Raw genomic sequence first — 23,994 nt, 5'->3', positions numbered from 1 at the left:
AGTTCCAGTTGACGGCGTTCAGCAAAAAACCTAGAAGTTGGAGTCTTTGTCAAAAGGTGTTTTTGGCTAAAGTCCCTGAGGGTGAGACTCCCAGTTAAGCTACGTTTAACTGAAGTCCTAAAGGGGTGCGGGTTTTAATGTTTTTATCTTTTTTTTTAAATCTCTTTCTCTTTCTCACTGTTTATTCAATGTCACATGCTGTTTTTGTTATAATTATGTAAAGCACTTTGAAATGCTTTGCTGCTGAAATGTGCTATACAAATAAAATTTGATTGATTGATTGATTCCTTTTAATATAAAGTCAGATTAAGGTTAAAAGAATTATATTTAAAAAAAATCTCGTCCTATCCCTTTAAACACAAAGTCCAGCCAAAAATAAAAAAATAAGGATGGAAAAAGACAAAAATGAAAACCAACACATCACAAATTGTAAATTTAAGTTTATGTAAATAAATTTACAATATTTAACAAACTGATTAATGTCTTTATCGTTAGGAACGACACACACTGCGTAAAGTGAATGCACCATGGTTTTAGCAGGAAGTGAAGATGTCAGATACAAGATAACTCTCTCTAATTAATTTCCGTCTTTGTTTATTTTATTTACTTAACATGTTAACCTTTAAATTTTAGAGGAAGACTTGTAACTAGACATGCAAACTGAATATTTAAACATCATTTGTAAACATTTCTCCGATCTGTATTTAACTGTATTCTTTTCTTAAACTAAGTCATTACTTTTTTATTTCTTAAACCATCTAAGTATTTAACAAATTAGTCACAGTAACATTTATATATGTCATAGAAATTCAGTTTTTTGTATATATTGAATGTAATGGAAAATAAATAGATTTTATTCAATTTTGTGGGTAAAACAAGTAACAAATAATAATAACAAATAATCAACAATAATGGTTTACAATAATGTTTCATTTGCATACAGACAAAAATGTTACCTACACCTTTGTAGGTAACAGTGGCTCTCTCAGCATTTATCTATCTTACATAAGTACAATGGTGACTGACAATTGTGCAGTTCAGTGAAATGTTGGTGAAATGCATTTCTTTGGCACCATCTAGTGTCTCTGGTATTGTTTCTGCTTCTCCATCTTCATAAATAATCGTTGATGAGCACAACTGTTCATGCACTCAGATGCACAATTAAGGCATCTAAGTGCAAATACTGCACAGAATTAGATGTACATTCAAGATTAATACATCTGTTCTTACCATTTGTACCAACATAAAGTAAAAAACATTTGTGCCTGGTAATAGGTAGCATTCTAAAACACGTTTTATGTCATAGATTAACAATGTAAATCATAAATAGGTCAGTTTGACATGACAGCATCACACAATTCCTGCAGATTTGTCAGCTATGCAACTATGATTGGTTTATCTCCACCACATGTAAATGTGCTTTATTGAACTTACAGTACAGTCTTCTCACTCTTTGTTACTGTCAACAAATCCGTTTGAGACCTTTTGAGCTTTGTGACACGGTGTGTTAAACCGGATGGGACAAGCCATCAGAAGATGACTTACACTGTGGTCATATAGAGATGGACATAGCCAGTGGCAATACTCAGGTTGTGGAGTTTAAACAATGCTCAAATTGTTGCAAAGGGTCCAGAGTGTGCAAAGAATAAATCTATTGTAGCATTTTACCACCATCAGCAGCTGCCTAAGCCAGTGATAGAAGACAGACATATAGGACGGATCTATGCTTTCCTGGTGCTTATATTTTTGACCCCTTCCATTTGAATGTAGTTAGCTGAAACTGAAATTGAGACTCATCAGACCAAAAAATTGTCTAATTTCAAATTTTTGTAAGTGTTCAGGAAATGTAGGATAAGTTTGCTGGTATTTTACATTACCTGATTACAAGAAATAGCTTTTTGAGCTACTGTTGCCTTTATGTCATATCCAACAAGTCCACCCATTTCCATCTGACCTCTGGAATGGATATCCATATGGATATGCTCAATGGATATTTCAGACCATAAGTCAAATAAATGGCTATATCTGAAATTCCTATGAGATCAGTAGTTTCCAAAATACTCAGACAAGCGTGCCTCGGTCACCAACAATGATCCCACATAACTAAGGTGTCCTAAATCATCTTTCTTCTCCATTAAAATGCTCCATTTGAAGGCAGAAAGTAGAATATCTACATGCATTGAGTTGCTGTCATGCCATTGCCTGCATCTGAATGGGTTTACTTACTAAAGTGGAGCGTCACGCATTTTTTTACTCAGTCACGCATTTTTAGAGTTGAACCGGGCTCTCGTTGACACAGAGATCTCTCTGTAAAAAAAGACAGCTTGTTTTTATTTACCTGCTTATAGCAATAATGCAGAGGTTAACTTCAACTAAATTTCAAAGTGATCAAGTGGCGTGCACCATAAAGACCACTGCACATACAGAAGATGATCTTAAATCAACAAAAGAATGAACGAAAACGAAAAAGAAAGGGGGTCAAAGAGAGCAATGATGTCAAACAATTTATTTTTCAGAGGGAAGGGGAAGCGGAGCGGAGCGGAGGGGGCAGACCTGACAGTTGCAGCGGCTGCGAGCAGCATTGAATTGTGGGTATCTTGAGTTTCCTCCTCATAGATTTCAACAGTCAGCTGTTGCGGAGAAGTTTTTGACAGATTTTCAGAGCTGCCCTATAGAAGTCTTATTTTTAGCATCCGACCGGGGCTGAAGCTCCTACGTCGACTCCAAGCGTGTTGTGTGGGAACATATTTCCGCGTCGTCAGGAAAACTTTTCGGTCTCTCCTTGGAACAGCTGTCAGAATGAGCCTGAACGAGCACTCCATGCAGGCGCTGTCCTGGAGAAAGTTGTACTTGAGCCGAGCTAAGCTCAAAGCCACCAGCCGCACTTCGGCTCTGCTGTCGGGTTTCGCAATGGTGAGTAAGTGAGGTTTAAGTTTTCACAGATATAATGCGCAGCTTCACAGGCCGTGGGCACCAACACCCGGAGAGTTTGCGTGTGACGCAGATTATTGTTTTCAGCGACGATCCCTCCTTTATAATGGCCAACAGGCGAGCGCCAAAAGTATTCACTCCACTGTCAACTTTAGCCAAGCTGCAACCTCAACAATTAGTGCAATTTATTGGGTTTTAATTCTATACTCCAACATGAAACCGTGCATATGTATAAGTGCGATTTAAAAATAAAAACAATGACAATGATTATGCGCATATGTATTCATATTCGGCTCCCTTTTCTGATACTCCTGATTGTATTCACTTGTAATTTTCCCAGTATAGACTCAGCTGCTCTTTGAAGGTATCATAGGTTAGTTAGAAAAAAAACAAAAAACTATCATGAGTCAAAGAACACAGCAGATTGGTCAAAGTTCTGGATCAGTTTAAAACAGAAGTGCTTAATAATGTCGCAAACTTTGAACTTTCTGTGGAGCAATTAATGCTCAATTGATTTAAAAATGAAACAGTATATTATCTCAGAAGAAAAAGTTGTAAGACAAGGATGCCCATTTGAACTGACAGGCTGGCCGAAGACATAATTGATTAGAGAAGCAGCCGGAACGCTTGTGGTAAACTCTTGGAGGAGTTGCGGACGTTCACAGCTCGGGTGGAGAGTTCAGTTCAGTTTTGTATGACAAAAATTCACAACAGAGGTGATCTCAAGTTACTGTACAGGAAAAAAGAGAACTAATGTGTGTGCAGAAATACGTAAATCAGTCCAGCCACATAGATAGATTCCACCCGTTTCAATCAGAAAGTAGTAAAACGCAGTTAAATTGAGCTCATTATGTCAACTGCTGAATGGTTTTATGTCTAAGGAAGCTCAGCAGATTGACTTTGCACCAGTCACTCCCACGGTGGCGGTTCAAAGGAAAACTTCAGTTTAACAGGAAGAAACTTCCAGCAGAACCTTCTCTTTGGTGAGTGATCATCTGCTGGGATTAGCCAGGGGCTGGAGAACACAGATCAGGCTCACACGCACACAAAAAGCAGGAACAATTGTTCTTTTGTTTCTCTCACCTCACACCTTGTCCTGGTGTCTGCATCAGGACAGGAGGAATGTTAGCCATGCAGTTCACAAGTTATACCTTTACACTGACGATACGAATACCATATTTATAAATAAAACTTTTAGTAAAGCCATTTAGGGAATGCAGCAAACATGTGGAAGACGGTCCTCTGGTCAGATGATACGAACACTGAACTTTTTGACTTGGGTAGACTACTACAGGGTCAAAAAAACCAACAAATTTCAGATCACCCCAAACGGTAGCGATGTACGCAAGAGACTTGCATAAGCACTGACACTTTTCAGACTTTTGTTTGAAAAAAATTATATTTCATAAAAGTCCCAGTTAAATACTTTTTCCAAGGTGCCGTAAATATTTGCTCGCATCGTTGCCAGCGAGCCGAATGTAGCCGAGGTGGACAGAAAACGCTTTGAAAAAAAGGTGTTGTCTGAACTGAAGTGTAATGAAGGGAAAGTAACATGTCTATTTACTGAGACCTTGTTACATCCTGAAGTACGAAAATTTTTAATAGATACAGAACAGTATTTTTAGCGCAGATATGAGAGATGCAAATGAATTTTTATTTCATGTTTGGTTTCATTTCACCCACAAACACTGTGTTCTAGTTGATTTGTCGTGATAGATTGACACAAAGTAACATATACTTACGAAGAATAATGAAAATATTCATTTTCATATTTCATTATTTTTTACAAGTAAAGATCCCAAAGTGCGATTCAGCCACTTCATGTTGGCTGAATCACCAAACACTTGAGTTTGGTGACCTTTCCCAGTTCTAAATCTTTGGCAGCCTGCAAGGATAACTGGTTATGGATAATAAATAGAGGCATGATGTTATTGTGATCAACAATGAATAGATTCATTGTTAATGCATTTATTTGAGGAAATAAAACAAATTTGATGCATGGCTAAAGCAAAGAAAGTGACTCTTGTGAAAGGAAAAATAAAGTGTCCATCATTAGAACTGAGTTGACAGTACAGACCATGAAACTGATTCCATTTATACGAATCAAAGTTTAACATCGGATATGTTAAACTATGTCTCAACTTCAACATGGCAGAACTAAATAAAAGGAAAATCTTTACCGGCTGTTGTTGTTGCTGCTTAAACATGTCTTGACATTTTCTCTCAGGTTGCCATGGTGGAGGTGCAGCTGGAGCCCACTCACACGTATCCTCCTGGACTGCTGATCGCTTTCAGCGCCTGCACCACGGTTCTGGTCGCCGTGCACTTGTTTGCCCTCATGATCAGCACCTGCATCCTCCCGAACCTGGAGGCCGTCAGCAACGTTCACAACCTCAACTCCGTCAACGAGTCCCCCCACGAGCGCATGCACCGCCACATAGAGCTGGCGTGGGCCTTCTCCACGGTCATCGGCACCCTCCTGTTTCTGACTGAGGTCATGCTCCTGTGCTGGGTGAAGTTCCTGCCGCTCAAAAAGGAAACCAACGCCACCATCAGCTCCGGCGAGGCGGCGGCCATCGCGTCCACCTGCATAATGGTGCCGTTCGGGCTCGTCTTCATCGTCTTCGCTGTCCACTTCTACCGCACGCTAGTCAGCCACAAAACGGACCGGCAGATCCGAGAGCTGGACCAGGTTATTCAGCTCCAGAAACAGCTGAATCACGGGGCCGAGAACGACGAGCTGAAGGCAGCCGGACATTTCCCGTAACTGTAACCCGTCTGAGTTCATGTAGACTTCCCTTATGAAAAGGCTTTTTTTTTTTTTTTTTTTATGTTGCTATTTGTTCTGATGAGTCACAGCATGCATTTCACAGCTCAATCCTTGCTATGTATTGCATGTTTACAAAATTCGGTTTACTTTTATATGCAAGGAATTGAATCATTTTTGGTTGCCGACATCCTTACAAGATAAAAATGCGTGATTTGTGAGGTGAAATTTCGAAAGCACTGAGATGATGGGGTGGGTTTACACATTTTATTTGCTTTAATATAAAGATCTACATTTTATTCTAGCAGCCATTTGTTTATCTGTAAGCAACTGGATGTGTCACTATGAGTGTCTGCTTGTTGATGAGGGAGAGGTCAAGAGGGCAAAGTGTGAGTAATTGTGCACAACATGCTTCATTTTAAATAGGTTTGAAAATGGCCGATGTTCTAAGATGAAAAGTGGGATAAGGTGAATCAATATTTTTCTCAAATTCAGTATCTCAGGCTGTCTCGAGTCTTCACTACAGTATACCTCTACCAAAGTGCTGTTTTCTTCTCAGACATGCTGCAGGATGCTGCATGTCAAATAGTGCAGCATTCATTTGTAGCGCAAAGTTTTTCCCACCTTGTTTTCTTGTTGGTTAATGAATGAAATGATTGCATTGCATTTATTATTATTATTATTATTATTATTATTATTATTATTATTATTATTATTATCATTTTCAATACGACTGAATCTCTGAATGTTTTATTACCAAACAAAAGAAGCGTTTTCAGGATTCGTCTCTGGGATTTACATTTAGCTTTTTTCACAGTAAAGTTTCCTGAAATTACCAAAGATTATTTTTGGGGAAAGACATTCGGCAGTATTTGAGAAAAAAAAATGTACAAAAATATATAGAAATGATGTATTTGCTGTTCAGGGCATCGTGACATAAAGACACCTTTTCTGGACCATAGTGATTAGTCCATGAAAGTAGGTCACCTTTGACCTACCAATCAATTCTGCATTGGTCAAGGACAAATTGACAGACTGACATTTTTGACAACAAACTTTAAATAAGTTAAATATCACAACAACAACTAAACTGTTAAGTAAGGACACCTTTTTTTCCTCCATGTTCTAATTTTCATACTGCCCTTTTTGTTTGTTTGTTTGTTTGTTTGTTTGTTTGTTTGTTTGTTTGTTTGTTTGTTTGTTTGTTTTAATCAAATACACTGTAAATCAAGAAGTGCTGACTAGCTTTAGGGAAAGTGTTCTTGAACAACTTTTGTGTAGCATCAAATTGTTTAAAGTGTTATTTGCAAATTTGTGTGTTTGGTACATTTTGTCCAGTAGTTTACAAGCTGAAGCATGGTTACAGATTGTTTATGTTGCAGAATGTGGCTTGTGTGTGTGTTTTTTTTTTGTGTCCACATCAACTGAACCACCGCTTCGACGTGGCTCAGGCTGTCGTCGTCTCTCCGTGGCAAAGCTGCACGAGACACTGTCTTTACAAAGTTTATTTGTTTGTTGCACATTGATTTCTAATGGTGATGCCACACTTTGTTGGAATATTGTTACACTTTTCTGTTGTGAAGGTCATGTTGTTTTATAGGGTCACTTGCGTATGTATTGCTGACAACCTGCTCATAGGTTGTACAGAGCTTTGTAATTGTCCTGCTTGTCGTTTTCAGTGTTTAAATGTTCCCGATCAGATTTAATTTTCACTTTTGTCGTTTAGTCAAACATCAAAAAGCTCACAGGAATACATCGGTGCCTTACCAAATGTCTGGTTAATCAGAAAGCAATCTTCCATGACACTTTTCTTTTACTATTGTTCATTTCTGTGCTTATTTATTAAATCGAGTGTGTGCTACTGTGTGTTTTGAAAGCACGGCTTGAAGGTACGGTTCATTAAATGCTCTGTTTCCAGTTTTGCTTCCGTGTGTTTCTAGTCATGTTACCTTTGGATCGGTTTGGGAGTAAAATATATTTATTTATGCATCCCTGACAATCTCGCTTGCATATCTAAAAATGCAGAGGAAAACAGTGCAACGCTGTAGAGAGCAGCTAAAGTTGGGTCACGGCAGAATCAATCACACAGGAAACGTGTGGACATCGTGGTTTGAATTAGGTCAAGGCTCTCAGCCATGAGCATCTGTCACAAACAAAGACCCACAAACCATTTTTCTTTAGTAAACCAAAGAAAAAGATTTCTTTTTTGTTTGTTTTTTCACTAAGACTTTTTCTGCACAAATTTTCAAGAAGGTTTTTCATTAACTGAAAGTCCATTTGTTGTGTTTCAGTGAACAGAGCTTCTTGAGCAGGTGCCTTCTGCTCAAGCAACAATGACATTCCCCTCGCTGAAGACACACAGTTAGCACGCCCACCACAACTGGATGCGTCAACATTTTTAGACGCAAAGCAAAGCGCTAGAATGTGTTGAGCTTAAATTTTAAAATGCAGAGATTTAGATATACCTCTGGAGTTAAGCTAAATCAGGTTCTTTTAAAAACATTCATTGGTAAAATATGGACTGATCCAGGTCTGGTGTGGCTTAACACAATAGAGTTGTGTTATAAATTTGAATTAAATTATTAAGCAAGTAGTATTTGGTTTAAAAATGTTTTACCAGATCTCAAAGTTGCTTGATGTATACTAAGATTTATCACTGTTGAAGGTGGATAACAAAATTGATGTTGTCTCTGAGTTGCCTTTATGACCATTTCTTTGTTTGAAGTGAATTTTGGACTCAGCATTTGCTGTTGGATATAGATAATATTTAAAAACGAAATAAATAATAAAAGTGAAGTATATGGACAGTGAAAGAAACCTGATACAGACTATAAATACAGTTTCTTCTTGCAGTCTATTACACACACTACACGTTTTATGACTCGAATCCTTATCATGAATGTATTACAAGTTAATTATTATACAGAAATAAAACAAGCAATTTTATATAAAATTGCTCAATTTATATTTAGATTTTTGTATAAAGTTCCTTAAGCATATTTTATTCAATAAGAAGCTGAGTTTAATTTTGGAGGGATATTTCCCTAGTTGCACTTTCCATGTAACTCCACTCTTTCGGTGTTCTTCCGCCCAGCCCAAGGATCTACATTACATTCTCTGTTTCTGCCTCCTGGCGGATGAATCCATTATCTTACCAGCGCGACGACGTGTAAAAAAAACACCGGAAAAAACCTTAACAGCTTTGCAACAATGTTGCCTGTTCAAAAGACAAAACTTCGGTACAGGTAAGCGAGATAAGAAGTGTTTCGCTTGGACTAACTTTGGGCATTTGAGTACGTTTTGTTTCACAGCCTGTTATCTTTCAGATATGGACACAGGTGATGCTCTCCATCACCTGTTGGGGCGTGTTAACCTCTGCTGGAGAACTCATTTCTGCAAGCTTACAGTAGCATTGACCGTGGTGCAAAATGACGCCATAAGGCCTTTATTTTTGACGTTCTTACAGGTTTTACTAATGTAATGGAAAGCGAAAACCAATTTACAGAGACAGATACACCTCGTCAGCAGTGGAAAAGTTGCAAATTAATCATTGACCCTGCCTTAACTAAAGGACTATACAAAGTGTGTCGCTTTGATGGACAATATTTTAACATACCCGTAAGTACAAACCTCCAATTATTGCGTCCATCTTTTGCCTAAACATTCAGATTAGTTCGTTTTATATTCCACGATAATTATAAGTATTTTTCGTTGTCAGGTTGAGGATTTAGGTCTGTTTCCGGTGGACACCGTCAGAGATCCCAGAGTCTGCCGCCTGTGGAGTAAATACAACAAGACTGATCTATTGGTTCCTAAATATAAGGTACTTTTCGTATGTAGCCATACATACAGTTACATAGCATCAAAATAAAAATATTACCAAAAGTTTACTTATTTCAGTTCATTTTGAGGTTCACAGCTAATCAAAGATCCAAATATAGATATTCTATTTCAATTGAACATCGATAAAAACACAGAAATCCAGTCAATGACACCCTCCACTCAGAAGGGAAGCAACAAAAGGTCATCTGGCTGTTCAGAGTGCTACAGAAGAATAGAATAGAAATACTCTTTATTGTTCTGCAAATGGGAAATTCAGGTGTAACAGCAGCATTAGGTATATCGGTTCACACAAAAAGTTCCTAAACTGTTAAAATAATGTATAATAAAACAAGCCTAAAACAGAAAATACTGTGCAGTTATTAGAAATAGCGACCAAGTCAGATTACTTATTTTTTTATGTGCATAATGTCCATGGGTTTTGAACATTAAAAAAACAAACATCTTGAGAAAAAAGTACAGTGAAAAAAAGGTGTACAGCAGGTAAAGGTAACCGCTGCATTGAGATAATTATGAAATTAACATTACGAAGGCAAAAACTTCAGCTGGAATAAGAGCTTTCAGAGAAACTCTTTAGTTTTTTTTCTGAAAATTATTATTATTTTTTTAATTAACTGTAGGCTGTGATCATTAAAATAATAGAGACAACCACGAGTTCATATGTGATAAGTTAACATTTGAAATTGAATTTCTTATTTGGAGTAAATTAACTTTTGTTAATTATCTTTTTAGACGTGCCTGTAAAGGGACTTGGACAGAAAAAATTAAAAATGTATGTTTATGTTTATGCATGTCTTTCCAGATTGATGAGTGGTACGTTGGGCCTGTACCTCCCAAGGAAGTGACATTTTGCAGGTTAAATGATAATGTGAGGGAAACATTCCTCACAAATATGTGCCAGAAATATGGTAAAGTCGAAGAAGTGGAAATATTTTACCACCCGAAGAACAAGAAGCATCTGGGCGTTGCGAAGGTCGTCTTTGACACGGTGAGAGCTGCAAAGAACGCTGTGCGGCACCTTCATCAGACATCTGTGATGGGAAACATCATACATGTGGAAATCGACCCTAAAGGTAAAAATGGTTATTTTCCCCCTCTTACATTTAGGTAGATGTAATTGTCTTTGATTAACTGACTAATCAAAGATTTCCTCAGGTGAGAAAAGGACGAGATATCTCCAGCTGCTGTTTAACGGTCCATATACTCCCTGGACGCTGCCAGTGGGAAGCAGTGAGCGCGCCCTGCAGAGCTTAGTCGACGCCCTGCTGGTAAACAATAAAGCTGCTTGTGATGCTTTGGATGCTGACGCCACACGGTAGGGCTGGGCGATAAATCTATTTTATCGATAAATCAAATTTTTGGGTTGAAAATCTGGATTTTATTTTCACCATTGCACTCCTTGCCTTACCAAAGTTGAGAGTGACGTCCGTGCGTCCAGCCTAAACTTTGAGTTTAGGACACATCTTTATTGCCCTCTGTGACTCGAGGCAGTTGTAGCTACTAGGAGCTAGCTGCTAATATACCCTTGATAGCTAGCTAGCTGTTTTACGTCCTTCCTGGGTAAGTGCAAATTTATTGCCAATTTGTGCATTTGTGTTCCAATACAGGTGTTCAGTTTAATTCATAATGGTCTTAAACTCTTTGAAGGATTTCAATTAATATGACATTTGATTTCATTTTGGGATCAAAGTGAAATGAAAGTCGGATCCAGTATGAAAATATCAGAGATTTCATTTTGAAGCCATTTCGCCCAGCCCTTCCAGAGGCTAAATAACATTTTGGCTTCGTGTTGCTTTCCCTCATCTGTCCCTCCTGTTGCAGACCAGCACAGCTGCTCAGCAGTCAGGAAACGCCTCCAGCCCTGCCAGCATTGCCACACCCCTCTCCCTGGACACAGCCTACTCCAGCATTTGGGGGGACACTCCTTGCAGCCTGGGCCTAACGCCACAATCTCAGGGAACCCCCCGCACTCCCTGCCTGTCTGTGACTCCTCTCTCCCAGGACTCCTGCTACTCCAGCCTTCAGGCGACTCCGGTCCTCCAGGGAGAGCCTTCCAGCTATAGTCTTCATAAACATTTAAGACGAGCGCTTTGCCGTTCCAGACCCGCGAGGCATCACAGGGGATCTCGTCCGCCTTCAAATGTCAGCCTTCTGTTTAAGAGTAGCCAGCCGCAGCCTCTGAACCCACCCTCGAATCAGAAGCAGCTCGCAGTGTGGCGTGACGAAGTGAAGTGCTCTGCCTACAAGGAGCCCCCCTGCAGTCCTGCCTCCGGTCTTCAGCAGTCAGAACTCTCGGGTAGCTCTTCTTCTGTGATTTTCTCGCACAACGCTGTCAGCATCCAGAGCATTCATTTCACAGCTGACAGTCAAACTGCAGTAAACTTCCCACACAGAAAGCAGCAACCCGCAGTGGAGAGTTTGGACTCCCGCATTGAAAGTTTGCTGATAAACAGTCAGATTTCCGATGCTTTATTCTTGGATAGGAACATTTCAAAGGCTGATGAACCCTTTCCAGACAGCCCTGCATCCGGTCGTTGCTCTCCTAAGTGTGCTTCCTCGGAGGATTTTCTTTTTTGCTCTCTGTCGCCTAATGACTCCTCTACCAGCAGCTGCCGTCGCCCCTGCCACGATGCGGGGAATATCAGTCCATCGGCGCTTGAAAACGAAGAGGATGAAACCAATCGAGCTGTTTTGTTTCTGGAAGCAAACTCCCAGTCTCCCTCTCCCTCTGAGGTTGAACCTTCGGAAAGCAGAGTTCATGTAGACACTGAAACATCTCCATGGATTTCATCCTCAGAGGTATTTTTTCTATTTTTCTGCATGAGCATTTTAGATACTGCGCCTTGCTAAAGGTTTTATACTCGTTTCAGGTTCCCCCTGAACACGTACTTTATAGCCTATTTGTCTTTGCAAATAAAAAAATAACAAAATCAGTCACATCAAGCTTTGCTGCAAAATTGAATTTAGATCTGGAGACAGTAGCCAGCTGTAAGGGACTGGAAGCCGCATTATTGGAGCCCTGGCTGTATTTGTGTTTTTTTTCTTTCCTCCTGGATTGTTTTATATTTATCTCTCTCCATATTTCCATCAATTCTGACCAGTGACCATGTGCCATACTGTTATTATTTTCATTTTTGAATGACTGATTGAACAGGACTCATTGAGATCTCCAAAGCTTGGGATATCCTGAGATCAAATTACACGCAGCTTCTTCTAAAGGGAATCTTTTACATTAGATTTTTTTAGGGGTATGTGAGTAGAGGGGGTGAACACAAATGTACACCCCTTAGATTTTCATTAAAAAATTAAAACCATAAATTCTTCTTTCTCTGCTTTACAAACATGTAATTTCATGTTGGTCTACCACAAAAATGTGACAAGGCAAAGTTCAAGACTGATGAAAGCTTTTTCAAGGCATCGCGTAGACACTAAAATAACTATTTTATTTGCATTTGTAATATTTATGTTATAAGTTGCTTTTGTTTGTTTGTTCCCCAGGAACATTGTGCTGTACATAAAGATATACATCTTCCCCGTACATTCCAATCTGGATCTCTGCCACCAGCAAAAGACACATCCTCATTCCCTAAATCTCCCTCTGCAGCTTCTAATCCCACTTCACGCAGTCTCCCCATAGCTCCTCCTCCAGTTTCAGTCGGATGTTCACATCCTCCACAAGCCTCTTTCCCTGTCCCTCCCTTCCCTCCACCTCTCCCTCCTGTCCCTCCTCGCCTACCGAATGGCACCATCCCTATCCCACCTCCAGGCTGGATCCCACCTCAGTGCATCCCCATCCCACCTCCTCCTACCCAACCTCCTCCTTCCATTGCTCCTCCCCCGCCAACCTTTCTGGTTCCTCCTCCACCTTTACCTGGACCGCTACCTGTTCCACCTCTTTTGCCTATATACCCTGTACCTGTGCAGCCCGCAGCACCACTACCTCCAAGGCTCGGGGGCGCACCACCTTTCCCGTTCCCTCGACCTCCCTGGTTCGCCCCGCCGTTTCCCTCTTTTAACCCCTTCGTGCCACCACCAAACTACAGTCCTGCACAGGAACACCGCCATAAGATAACAGTGGAGAAGGTTTTAGACATTCTCATGGATGAGCTGAAATCCATCATCAGGAAAGACATCACTCGGCGAACGATTGAAGGAGTGGCTTTTAGGGCGTTTGAGGCATGGTGGGACTGTCAAGAGAAGAAAAAGGTTTGCTTGTTGTGCTTTATGTTTAATGCCCCGATGAAATTATTTGGGTAAACTTTTTTGTGTGTCAAGTAAAGAGGGCTGAAAAGGGTTCAATTAATCTGATTAATCAATTATTCAAATAACCCTCAACTAATTTAGTTATTGGTTAATCGTGTGGAAGTACACAGACCCAAAAAAAAGACCAATTGCTGAAAGATTAAGGCAAATTAAGCGAAAACTGTGCAAAAATGTTAACATTTTGATTTTAATATAAGAAAAAACTTTTTTAAATATATTCAACCCAAAACTCCTCAAGTTGCCTAGTTTTAGCTTCACCCGGTTCAAATGCAATAAAAAAAAAATTATCTCCTCTCAGGCACCTTTTGTGATCCCATTGTTAGTGGGTTAATCTAAAAATAATCTACAGATGTATTTCTGATATTAAAGTGAAAAATCTGCAGAAGGTGCCAAAACTTTTTTTTATCCGATTAATCAATAAATCGTCAGAACAACCAATAGATTAATCGAGAACTAAGATAATAGTTAGTTGCAATCCTCCAAGCAAATAAATTTTTGCATCATGAGTGTACATTTTCTCTTTGAAGGTCCAAGTTTCTCCCGTGAAAAGTGGAGCACCAGGCGTCATGAATCTCCTCAGCCACATTAGTGAGAAGGGCAAGAAACCTCCTCTGCCTTCATTCAGGGTAAAATATTTTTCCAATATTAGGCACACTGTTATACCACTGCAGAGTGAATGAATTATTCATGCTAAAACACTTTTTATTCAGGTAAAAAGAAAACGATCAGAGGAAACAGAAAACGAGTCCAGTTCTGCCCAGAAAGGTTGGAGTATTTTTTTTATTTTTATCTTCTTGTTACCAGACTAGAACATTTCCCTTTTAACCAATCTGTGTCCAAATACTTGTTTCAGCTTTAAAGCTGCACCAGGAGGATGACGATGTGGAGAAATCAAACGCAGCCAAACGGAGACATGCCAGACCTCTGGAGCTGGACAGCGATGATGAAGAGAAGGAAGGAGACAATACGCATAACGATAACCACCAGATGTCAGACCAAGTAGAGGCTATTATCCCAGTTCTTATGGTAAATGCTTGTAAAGTAATTACAGTAATTATAGTAGGCAATAAAATGATCTCTTATAATTAGAGAAGAACCTATAAATCCATGATGAGGAATCAGCTGATTTTCAGCAGCAGTGACCGGTGCCTGGAAATACAATTTTCTTTCTGATCAGTAATGATGCGATATATCATCACTACCAGTTAGAACTGATGTTGTCTGTGCTTGTAATATAAATAATCAATGAACTCTTACATATTTTGAATACTGTTGTTTAGACTTTCTTATACTGTACTTATCAAATTGACTAAGTCAGACAATTTACAAAAAGTGGAGATCAGAAGTCAACATTTTGATTTGTGCATTTGTTGTTAGCATATCGTCCTGATGTCATTTAGTATTAATTCAAAATCACAAAATCTTAGCAAGTGTTTTCCGTCTAGTTTCTAGTGCAAATATCTTAGTACACTTGAAATAAGACAAAACTAGCTTAAAATCAGCTTTTCATCAAGATAAATGAGCTTGTTTTCAGCAAATAATTCCTTAATACTGATTTTTTTTTAAAAGTATTATTTCTACTGGCAGATCTTTCCACGTATAACAAAACATTTTTTCCATGTTATATTCCAGTTGAACTAGTACTTTTTAAATCAATGTTAAGGGATTGTGGACTTAAGACAAGCTCCTATATCTTGTTGAAGTTTCTTGTAAATTAGTTTTTCCTTATTTCAAGTTTACTAAGACATTTGCGCTTGAAACTAGACAGATATACTTTCTAAGATTTTGCATTTTTGCATCAATTTCTTAAACTGTTAAGTTTGAATTTGATAAAACTGTGGCAAATAAGATATCCTTTAATTAGTCTGACAGAGATTATGAATATGATGTTGGTCAGCGATGTGAAAAAAGGACATCAGCACAGAAAAGGTTTGAAGATGAAGATGCTGTTGTCTGCCGAACGAGTACCGAGGGACGCCGCCTTGGAAGAGGTTTGTTAAAGGCTGCATCACAAATAATATCTAACTTATCACATACTAGTCAATAATTTCATCTTAATCTGCAGAGAGATTATCGGAGAGCAGCGCCTCGGAAGAAAGCGATTACTCGTCGGAGTCCTCAGAGAGCTTCGATGACTCGTCTTCCAACCTCAGTTCACAACATGATGAGGAGGAAGAGGAGGATGACAGGAGTGATGACAAATGCATTGTGATATCTTCTGATGAAGAGTCGGTGGAGCTGGAGCTCATTGTGACTCCCACTGCTCCTCTAACACCTGGAGCGCAGCTGGAGCTGGACTTGGAGGACTGGTTAGAGTCACGGCGTAGGGATCAGATGGAGCAGAACTGTACAGCCGGCCTCCAAGAGAGCAGCGATGTGGACTCCATGGTGGAGCTGCAGCACTGTGAGCATTCAGACTCAGAGCTCATCTTACCTATTGGACTTGAAGGTAATTGTTTCAGAGTGTTTTGTATTTTCTTTCTAAAGTTGTAGTAATTTTCCCCAAGATTCTGTTTTTTCTCTAACCAGAGTATTCTCGATTGAACATAAGTAAATCTGTTTTCTTCTTTGTTTTGTTAATCAGCGGAGCCAGGTCTCTGTGTGCACTCAAGACGCCGTGCCTGCACTCCAGAGTCTGTGGAGGGCATAGGCGACCTGAGGCCTCTCACTCCCACTGGCAGCTTGGTGGACAGTGACCCTGACAATCTGATCAAAAGCAAACCGGCGTCTCCAGCACCTCTGGATGAAATGGAGAGCCCACCCACACCAGGCAAGGGGATCGCTGCCGAACTGATCGATTTGGACTCGGATGAAGCCAGTGAAGTCATGTCTCTCTCCCCAGCAAGTAGTGATGTTCTTCTAGCTTCTTCCCATTTCCCACCTGCCTCCTACCCGTCGTACGAGGAGAAGCCTAAAACTCCTGGGAGGGAGGAAAGCGGTGGATGGACTTACAGCAGTATGTCAACAATTGGTCAAACGACAGCAACTTTCGAGGGGAACACAGTTTTTTCACCTCTCTGCAGCCCTCCAGACGTTCTACCACTGTCGAGCAATCCATATATCACTCCCCCAAAAACTCCTGGACGGGACATCTTCTTACCTAGAAGAGACATCGTCCACAGGAGGAAGACACAAATGTCTCTTCCTTTGTTACGTGACAGCCTTCTTTGTGTTTCTCCCTTCCCTATATCCTCTCCATCCAGTCTTTCTGAATCTTCGTTTGACTCTGCCGATGGAAACCGTGTACGCATGGGCTCAGGTGTGAGAACAAAACCCTTGCGGGGACTGGAGAATATGCCGGGGCTTTATAATGACGTCAAACCCTCATCGAGGCAAAAACTGTTGAGGAGGCTGAGGCGCAGAAAGAGGGCCCGCCTTCGTCAAAGATTGTTTAATGGAATAAATTGGTGGTGTCAGCATCATCGCCTCAGGAGACGTTCACAGTGTGAGGAGTATAATATCCTGCATAACATCTGTAGGGACGGTTTGGACGAAGAGGATGCCAGACATCTGCTGAGTACCTATGAAAGGCTGCAGAAGCAGGATAACAGTCCTGGGTGGCTCAGTGACACTTTCTGGATTCCTCATCCTCATATCCTTTTTGTTCTCCATAGTGCTGGATCACTATAGAGATTAAATATGTTAATTGAAATATTCATTTAAAAGAAATGTGCTTAAATCCCATTTAACTGTAGAAATGCTTAAGATACAGGATTTTGTAAAATATGTGCACCGCTTGTATTTTTTTCAAATTGTTTCCAGCTTCAAGCATAAAGTGTCAGAAGTGTCACAAAAGTATTTTACCCCCAAAAAAATATTGGTAGCCATTTTTCTTTTTCTTTAAATTTCACAATTGTTCACTAATTTGTATTATTCCCATAAATTTCATATACAATACAATCAATATTTAGAAAGTAGTGTGAAAAATTGAAATGTTCAAGGAATATAATACCTCTTGAAGCCACTGTATTTTTTTATACAATTTTATAAATTGTGAAAATGCCTAAAAATACTTGGTATAATGTTGCATAGAATGATTCTCTCATATGGTTGGTGTTTCCTTGTGTTCTTCATGATTGTGTCACAATCTTTGCTTCCTTTCCTTAACTCCTGCTTACTGACTAAGGTCCCAACGGAGAGCAGCGAGGAAAGCCAGGGGCAGCCGGTCCACAGGACGGGCTGCGCTCGCAGTGAAGGTTTCTACAGAATCAGCAGGAAGGACAAGATAAAATATCTCCTGGACACCAAGCCTCCTGCTGACCTTCACTCTGCACTGGATCAGGTGGGGAGGAGAGGATGATAAAATGCATTAATCTTCATGCAGCGCCTGTTTTATTAAAGGCCAAGCTGTTCCTTCACAGGGTTTATGCATTCCCGTCCAGCAACCCACTTCACTGCGATCTGGATCCGACTTCAGGTCTGAACAGCGCCGCCTGCTGTCCTCTTTCAGCTGCTATAGCGACCTGGTTAAGTTCAACCAGCTGAAGGTAAGTAACTGATTAATTGATGGAAAAGAGGAATTAAGGCCATGAAATCACTTGTCTTTAAAGTAGAAGACTGAATTAGAAATGTAAAATTGATAAGCTCCGAACATGAAGTTTTTGTTTAAGTCCTGTTTTTCTGTTGTGAGCAGAATCAGCTGAAGAACCCAACTTCTCTCTGCGTATGTTTTTAGGCCAAGTCATCCTGAGACAGTTTTATCCACAACAATTCTCAAATAATCATATCACTGAATGAGTTTGTTACAAGTCTTTTTTTAGAAAAGAAATAAACAATCTGACTATAATTAGAATTACTGAGTGTTAGAGAAAGATGTAGAAATTGTATCTTTCATTCTGTATTTATGGTTAATAAACATTTGCATGTGTTAATTAGCCATGCATAAAATTAGCTTTTATTACTTTGGTTCTTCAGAAGGTGATATAGATATTTGCCCTCCACACAGCAGTAAAATGTAACCAAAACATTGGTGGCGTGTGGAGCTGCAGACTAAATCCTTTCATGTTCTGTTAGTTTCGAAAGAAGAGGATTCGTTTCAGTCGGAGTTTAATCCATGAGTGGGGCCTGTTCGCCATGGAGCCCATAGCAGCAGACGAGATGGTGATTGAATATGTGGGGCAGCTCATCAGACAGGTAAAAACAATTAGATAAATTCAACTGACAGATGTGTTTATTGACAAATCATTTCCACTGAATGTTTTTTTTTTTTCTGAGAAGTTCCTCGGGGACCCTCTGGTTGTTCTTGGTAGTTTCCAGTGGTGTAAGTGCAGCAGTGTATCATCACACTCTTTGTGTAGGTCATTGCAGACATGAGGGAGCAGAGATATGAGGAGGAAGGCATCGGAAGCAGCTATTTGTTCCGCGTTGACCAGGACGCCATCATTGATGCTACCAAATGTGGAAACTTAGCCAGGTTTATCAACCACAGCTGTAATGTGGGTACAGAGCGGGTGCTAAATGCAACAAGTGATTATTAAATACCTTTATATTGCATTGACAATTAAAATATAATTTTTTTGGATGTCTTGTTATCTTTACAGCCTAACTGTTATGCAAAGATCATCACAGTGGAGTCTCAGAAGAAGATCGTGATTTACTCCAGGCAGCCGATTAGCGTCAATGAAGAAATTACGTATGACTACAAGTTTCCCATTGAAGACACAAAGATTCCCTGTCTTTGTGGAGCTGATAGCTGCAGAGGATCCTTGAACTGACCTCTAATTAACTCTCCTTATTATGCAAAAATCTCTGGGGTCCTGAAGTGCTCTCACTGGATCATAGCTGCTGTTTACAACTGCACAGTTGCTAAAATCTCTGCAGACAGGTTGATTATGCACAGTAAAGGCTTTTAAACTTGATGAAAGGAATGAAAAAAAGTATTTGGAGCATTAGTTTATCTCTGTATGCTCTGAAACAATCAGCTGAATAAACGACCATGTGTAAAATCTGGTAAAATACGTTTTATGTATTTTTGTTTTTTGCTATTATGTGTGCCTTAAAAATGTACAAACTGATGTATTTTTGGCTCTTGATATGCCACGTGATTTTGTACACGTTAATATATATTAAATAAACAAAGTCAATCACGCTCGATTTTCCCCCCCTCAAAACCCTTGCAAAAAGTGCTTTTAATGTTTTTAAAAACAAGTCACCAAAATAATTTTTGCACAAATACTTATGATTTTATTATTCTAAACACGTGAGGACTTCTGTAGCGTACAGAAAAGACGCTAGTTGTCTCACCAACTCCAGATAGGTATCGACATCATTGGAAACTGGAGGCACTCACCTTTCCAACGACGTATCACGCCGACTTTGTGAGACGGGTTCCATTGACGTAATTTCCGTGCGTAACACAGGTAATGGGTAGCTTTACGCACTTGATTCTTTGAGCGGGTTGTTTTGGAGATGTCTTTCCGGTTGTGTTTTTTTTGCGTTGAATTATAATAAATATGGCGCAGAAGCGGAAATTCGTCGTTTTGGAAGTTTCAGAAAGTATTCGGTGTAGCACCGAGTGGTGTTGAGATCGACGAGTCTCAAAGCAGTGTGGAGTTTGAAGTGGAGGAGGAGGAGGAAGAAAACGAGGAATCTCTTCTTGTGAACCCCGTTCATGAGTAAGTCATACTTTTTGGAAATAATTTACTATATTGCAATTAGAAAAGCAATGAACTTTCCTTCCCCGTCTCATCCCACTAACTCGCCAGCATAATATACTCGCCACTGAAAAGAGGAGGATATGGAGCAGGGCAGTGTTTCTCTCTGTGTTGCAACATAAGCTGTTTCAGAGCGTATGCCTGCAGGTTGTAGGGTGTTTTATGTTTTTTGTTTTTTTTATTTTGTGACTGCTTGTATAGTTTCTTGCCTTTATACTTACAGTTGTTTACAGTCCCAGGTGAAAAAAAGTATACTTTAGTATACTTCAAACATACTTAAATTTGTGAAAATACACTTTAAAGTATACTAATTAAGTGTACTACCTATAAGTATATCTGAAGTATACTAAAAATATACTTGTACCAATTTCGAAATTAGTACTTTAAACACACTTATACATAATTGTACCAAAATACACTTTTAATATATAAAATAAAAGTATACTTTAAGTGAACAAAATATGAATTGATATGTATGAATTTTTAAGTGCCTTAATACTATTTATTAAAATTGCATACAATAAAAAAAAATTATAATCATGATGTAATTTTTAAGAAAGTACCCAATCAATTTTCAGATGTGTGATGTAAAACCTTATAATCAACGGCATTAGCTCCAGTTCATACTCCAGACCAGATGGTGGCGGTATTGCACACTTTCATTTATTTAAAAACCGCCACAAAGAGAAGAAAAACTTCAAATTTGTCATTTGTAATCGCATAATATTGCCTTAAAAGTAGAGAGGGCCTTGACAGTGGTTACTAATTTTGGTAAATTCAAGCTGGTGACGTCCTAGTCCGAGTTAGACGACAACACAACGGGACAACAACCGATGGAAATGAAATGTGTGTCACAAAAGGAGCCGGGGGGGAACGAAGGCTGCTAAGTGTTGCTAGCTGGTGGTAAGTTTGCTTATTAATTGTCTTCATTTAATTATAAACAGTGCAGTAAATATATATAACTTGCGTTGGTTTCTTAAATAATTTATAAATTTTATTGTGACTTGTATGATTATTACTATAGCAATCATTCCGCTTCATGTAATAACTGAATGCAGGCTGTTTGTTGCGACTTATACTTTAATTCATAAACTAACCTGGTTTTAATTAAGCTCCATAAGACAGAGAGACTTTGATATTGTGAGGTTGTTGTTCTAACTCGTTCATCAATAATTTTATCTTCAACATATGTTTGCAGTCTAACTAAGCAAATGAAGATGAAAGAGGAAGCCTGAGAAATCAGGTGTTAGAAAACCTAAAGACTTTCCTGTCTCAGAAGAAGCTCTGGCTCCACCAGATCACCAACCAGCTCTAAAGATGAACCTCAACATCGTCTTCATGATGTAAGTTTGTTTTTTCAATAAGGAGCTAGCTCCATTTTCAACAACAAAAACTGGTGTGTTACCAACACCAAGTGCTTAATAAACATGATTTAATTTAAAGGTAACTGGAAATAATTTTTCTCTTCTTGTTAATCTAACATTTATCTTTCATTTTTTTTATTTGTTGTTGACTTTCAGGGCCCTGTGATGGACTGGTGATCTGTCCAGGGTGAACCCTGCCTCTCATCTGATGGCTGCTGGAAATGGGCACCGCCAGCCCCCCTCACCACCCTGCAAGGATCAGTGTGTTCAGATCATGGATGGAAAGATTTTAAGGTAGTTTTTCTCCTTAAGTCCACACTTAAACAGCTTCATAGTTGATGCCAACATCAACTGATTCTATGACATTGATGACTATTTTTTTTCTACTTCTATCATAAACAGGCAAAGAAAACACCCAGAAATGTTTTTCCACCCCAAGCATCTGGTCCCAATCATCATCAGTTCTTATGATGTCACATACATGGCGAGTCCACAACGTCTTAAAATTGTAAGTATTTTTTTTATTTGCTATTTTTCTGTTCTCTTTAAATACAAATACTTTCTCTGTTTAATTGCTCTATTGTTCTTTTTTGTAGGTTCCTGTAAGATGCAGTGAACAGGAATGTTCTGTGGTTGATCCTCACTTTCATGTTTTATTGTCACACTTAAATTTTCATGTTCATGTGTTCTCTTTTGATGTGTAAACTGATAATTTATGTAAAGTTCATAAAGTTGTGAGTAAAATTGGACAATTTTAAAAAACAACACTTACTTCCCTACCTGACCTTCTCTGACTCAACACTTGCTGGTCTCTCCATCCTCATGTTCTGATCCTCTCTAGCAGCTGGAAGAATCAGTAAGACCTACTTACTGAACACCAATTTAATTTAATATCATAACACAGCAAAATGTATATTACATCTAATTCGGAATAAAACTAAGTACCAAATAATAGAAAAAACTGAAATTATGTGAATATCCTCCTTCGGCCTGTGACCTACCAGCTTCGTTTTACATTTTACATCTGGAAGAAAAAATATATATTTAACAGTTACATTGGCTCCCCTCATCGACAACACTGATTATGTGCTTGGTAAATAAATAATCTGCACAGTCACTTGACATGTGGTGCAGATTAACGTGGACCCAATAACATTGGTGCAAAGATCAGCTGTTTTCCAATTTTAGCTTCAATGCTAGTTAATACACACACACACACAAGGATGATTACACAAGTTTTTAACAAATATTTCCTCCAGATATATTTGGTATTTTTCACGCTTAATGCCACTCGACAGAGGTGTGCTGGTTAACGAATTCAACATAAATACAGGCAAATATTACACAAGCCTAGTTTATGAACGTTACCTAGTGCTAACATTAGCTAGCACAATATGCTACCGGGGATCGCGGCAGACAAAAAATGTGACTGTCGTCATAAATTGTGTAAGATTTCTTCTTCGAAACAGGGTGGACACTTTAGAAGCTGCTAAACGGTGTAATTTTGTGAAGATTACTTACCATTCACATTCTGTCTCCCTCGCCGAAGCCCTGCAGTTCGGGACAGAGTTCTGAGATCTCAGGGAGTCATCCGCTTCAGTCAGCGCTAACCAATCGGAACACGTCTTACATTGCTCGTCCTTAAGCCCCGCCCAGAATGTTCATGTAAGCTTCGCCAAAGCAAATAAAGTTGTATAGGCAAGAAGAGGAGTTCAACCAAAAAAAGTAAAAAAAAAATAAAATAAAAATACTCAACCAAAAAAAAAATATGATTAAAAAGTTAAGATTTTTTTTTTGTTTGACATGATTTATTTTTTTTTTGATTGAATAATTGTGAAACAAATCTAACTCCATAGGAGATCGATTTTATTTTTTCAAAGATTATCCGTCTCATGTTAGGACAGCGAAAGTTTTAATACGTATGTAAAATAAATTTTTTTAAGTTAGATGCTGGAGCTTTAAACAGAGGTTCGGTGTGAGAGTTTACTAGCAGGTAAGGTTGCCACCTGTAGCATCTCGTATTGAACCGATACGGGATGCAATTTGTTCCGCATTCTGCAAATGTGGATGTGTAATGATAAAGAACTGTGGTCTTCACCTTCCAGGTCTTTTCCAGTTCCTCCCTGAGGCCCTGGTATTTCTCCAATTTCTCATGCTCCTTTTTCCTGATGTTGTA

At 39.1% G+C, this 23,994-nt stretch overlaps 3 protein-coding genes across 4 annotated transcripts in view; all 3 read left to right on the top strand.

Annotated features, from left to right (window-relative positions):
- The first annotated feature begins 2,618 nt into the window (after positions 1-2,618).
- On the top strand, positions 2,619-6,397 carry LOC103470606 (calcium release-activated calcium channel protein 1-like). Its single transcript, XM_008419173.2, has 2 exons — positions 2,619-2,913; positions 5,159-6,397. Exons 1-2 carry the CDS (start codon positions 2,800-2,802, stop codon positions 5,696-5,698), a joined length of 654 nt encoding a protein of 217 aa, XP_008417395.1. The 5' UTR covers positions 2,619-2,799; the 3' UTR covers positions 5,699-6,397.
- A 2,466-nt stretch (positions 6,398-8,863) lies between these two features.
- Positions 8,864-19,889, top strand: LOC103470662 (histone-lysine N-methyltransferase SETD1B-A-like). Its single transcript, XM_008419276.1, has 18 exons — positions 8,864-8,943; positions 9,165-9,316; positions 9,417-9,521; positions 10,341-10,611; positions 10,694-10,806; positions 11,360-12,337; positions 13,037-13,744; positions 14,329-14,427; positions 14,512-14,566; positions 14,655-14,827; positions 15,666-15,792; positions 15,867-16,250; positions 16,386-17,393; positions 17,920-18,083; positions 18,163-18,288; positions 18,815-18,934; positions 19,099-19,236; positions 19,342-19,889. The coding sequence occupies exons 2-18, from the start codon at positions 9,179-9,181 to the stop codon at positions 19,513-19,515; spliced, it is 4,881 nt and encodes a 1,626-aa protein (XP_008417498.1). The 5' UTR covers positions 8,864-8,943; positions 9,165-9,178; the 3' UTR covers positions 19,516-19,889.
- Positions 19,890-20,089: 200 nt separating this feature from the next.
- LOC103470604 (uncharacterized) overlaps positions 20,090-23,994 on the top strand; it is a 20,301-nt gene continuing 16,396 nt past the window's right edge. For both annotated transcript variants that reach the window (XR_534506.2, XM_008419171.2), the window contains exon 1: positions 20,090-20,415. The gene's annotated coding sequence lies outside the window, so the exon portion shown is untranslated. The remainder of the gene's footprint in view (positions 20,416-23,994) is intronic.

Source organism: Poecilia reticulata, linkage group LG9 (genome assembly GCF_000633615.1).
Source record: "Poecilia reticulata strain Guanapo linkage group LG9, Guppy_female_1.0+MT, whole genome shotgun sequence".
Classification (NCBI taxonomy): domain Eukaryota; kingdom Metazoa; phylum Chordata; class Actinopteri; order Cyprinodontiformes; family Poeciliidae; genus Poecilia; species Poecilia reticulata.
This window is presented reverse-complemented; position numbering and strand designations above follow the sequence as displayed.